At 47.8% G+C, this 2,665-nt stretch overlaps 1 protein-coding gene across 1 annotated transcript in view; it reads left to right on the top strand.

Moving 5' to 3' along the window:
- Position 1: 1 nt before the first annotated feature.
- Positions 2-2,665, top strand: part of LOC102681724 (ephrin type-B receptor 1-B) — a gene marked incomplete at its 5' end in the record, with an annotated part of 52,790 nt that continues 50,126 nt past the window's right edge. The window contains one exon of the mRNA XM_006612681.2: positions 2-41. Within this exon, the coding sequence (XP_006612744.2) occupies positions 2-41 (40 nt within the window). The remainder of the gene's footprint in view (positions 42-2,665) is intronic.

Raw genomic sequence — 2,665 nt, forward strand, 5'->3', positions numbered from 1 at the left:
GCTGTTGCTGATCTGCCCGCGAGGGACCCACGCGGACCCAGGTAACTCTCTTTTTATACTCTTCTCTCTCTCTCTCTTTCCGCCTCTTATCTTCCCTACACCTCCATTCAAAATCGCCGCTTCCCGCAATTTATCCGAATTATCTCGAGCTTGAAACTTTGCAAACTTCCAAAAGTTTGTAGTATGTTCTTTTTCTTCTTCTTTCTCCGCGATTCTCTATTTTTCATTAGAGTAAGTTATTACGTTTCATTTACGCACTCGAAGGATTAGAAAGGAAACGCGTTTGAATCGATCTGTAGGCGCCGTGCTCTCTGTCCAAGGATCATAAGAGAAGATGATAGTTGCGGACGACACCTCGGGACACGATACGCGATCGCCATTTCCTTCTGTATACTTAGCTAGATGCATCGATTAAGTCGTACGCGTAACCCTTCTTCTTCTTCTTCTTTTTCTTCTTCTTTTATCGAGAGAAGAAACTCTCTCCCGGTACGGTGCACTGGTGTTTCGAGTCGTTTCACGGACGACGTAATTACCAGCTTCCCCCGAGAAAATCTTGAGATACTCGTTCTCTATTTTTTCCTATTCTTTTCTTTCTTTTTTTCTGGAAACGGTGACGAGGTCGATCGATAGATTTCTCGATACGACCGACGTCGATCGTTTGCTTGTAAATAACTTAATTAACGTTGAAGCGCCGCCAACTAATGGAATGTCGTTTATCGAAGATACCATTCCTCCAACCTGCTTCCCGACACTTTTAAATCGCGTTAACCTCGACAACCGTTTTCTCGAACGAAAACGATGGACGTTCCGATCCCGTTGGAATCCCCCTTCTTTTCCTTCCTTTCCTCTTTTTCTTTCATCCTTCGTTCACGCATACCTCGAGCTTGTTCCTACGTTTCCCACTAGGCGAATATCGCGAGGAATCGATCCTTGCTCTCCAAGAGCAAGAGAATTTCGAGAGACGTTGGCCAACGCTGCGATCCTTGATCGTGTTCTCGTATTCCCTTAGTGAGCCGATATTTGCCGAGAACTCGATCCCATAACCACCACCTCGAGAATATTCATCGCGGAGGAAAAAAAGTTTCTCGCGTGATTCCCGCTTAATCGAGTAAGCAAACGAGTAAGCAAGCGAGCGATTCGTAGAATAGAATGGGACGATTCTTAAACGTACCCCGTCCATCTATCCGAGAAATTTATCACGTGGAACGTTACCCGGAACGTTTTCCATATTTATGGCGAAGAAAAAAAAGAAATTTCTTTTTCTCTTCGCCCCGGGCCTTTCTTCTTCTACGCACCCCTTCGCTTCGTCGGGGATAGCAATAACGATAATTTCGTAATGCGGACCAATCTTGGGAATTGCGGGATCGTTGGAAATGGCGGTGGCGCTGCATTAAAAGGGGATCATTTGGACATGGAGGGAAGGAGGGAGGAAAGGGTGATGGTGGGGATATATATAGACTCCTCTCCGAAATTGAGCGGGCAAACCGACCTCACTGGGCCTGTTTACTCTACGTGAGCCGATTTCTCGATGAAATTTTTTCCTCGGAAGAAGATTCCGCTCACGAACGTCGTTCTGCCATTTCGAAAAAAAGATAGGTTAGCTCGATCTTGGAATCGAATTTCGAGATCGATCTTATCGATAAGACGGATGCAAAACCGTTTGACCGGATTTTTACTCTCCCTCTCTCTCTCTTTTTCTCTCTCTCTGTAGGTTGATTCAGATTGTAGACACGCGCGTAGAAATGCTGTACACCTGGGAATTGGCCCTGTACGGAGGAGAAGTTTGCCCTGATGGAGCTTCTCAAGAGCGTCCCCCGATGGATGATGGCGAGCGGAGCGGAGACCAACTTTGTTTCCCTCGACCTGTACGAAACCCGAGATGCTCCTATTGGATAGGCTCCGTTATGTCTCTGAATTTCATTCTTCGATCCCTGGGACGACGAGTACTCGTGTTACAGTATCCGCCGCGTAAACACCGATTCTCTCCTCGACGATAAACTCTGCGGCTAAGCGAATTTGTCGAGGCAACGGCTTTCTTCAACCGATCCCACCGCAACTCTTTCGGGCTGTTTGAAAATTTTAAACAAGGAGGGAGAGATGAAAAGAGAGAGAGAGAGAGGGAGAAATCAGTTTCGATCGATGGATGTTGTCCTCGCTTCCTTCCATCGAATCGGACAAACCCCCTCCTCGGAGAGTTGGAGCGAACACGGTATAACACGGTGGCTGAAATTCGATTACTTTCTGGAACGGCAAACCGCTGCTCCTCCACGCTTCGTTCGCTACGCGGACACGCTTAGAGTTCGATTACACTCCCTTCTCCTCCTCCTCCTCCAATCCGTCTTTTCGATTTCCCTTCAACGATTCTATCGGCGCGATTTCTATTTCGCCTGCCTTCTCCGTTGTGTAACTTGAAAACGAAGAAAAGGAAGGGAAAAGGGGGAAAAAATTGGGTTTCGAAGGAATCTTGAATGGAGAGAGGAGGGAGCGTGTACGATGAGGTACGACAGGGGAGCAAAAGCAAGGTTAAGGTGGTGGTGTGTCGCCGGTCAGGGATCCAGGGACTCGCCGTTGGATATGCGCGCGGGGTAAGGCGAGGAGGAAGAAGAAGAAGAAGAAGAAGAAGACGCGGGAGCTGGAGCAGAAGCAACGAGCCGGGAGAAGCTCT

This window comes from Apis dorsata, unplaced genomic scaffold, assembly GCF_000469605.1.
Source record: "Apis dorsata unplaced genomic scaffold, Apis dorsata 1.3 scaffold_118, whole genome shotgun sequence".
Taxonomy (NCBI): domain Eukaryota; kingdom Metazoa; phylum Arthropoda; class Insecta; order Hymenoptera; family Apidae; genus Apis; species Apis dorsata.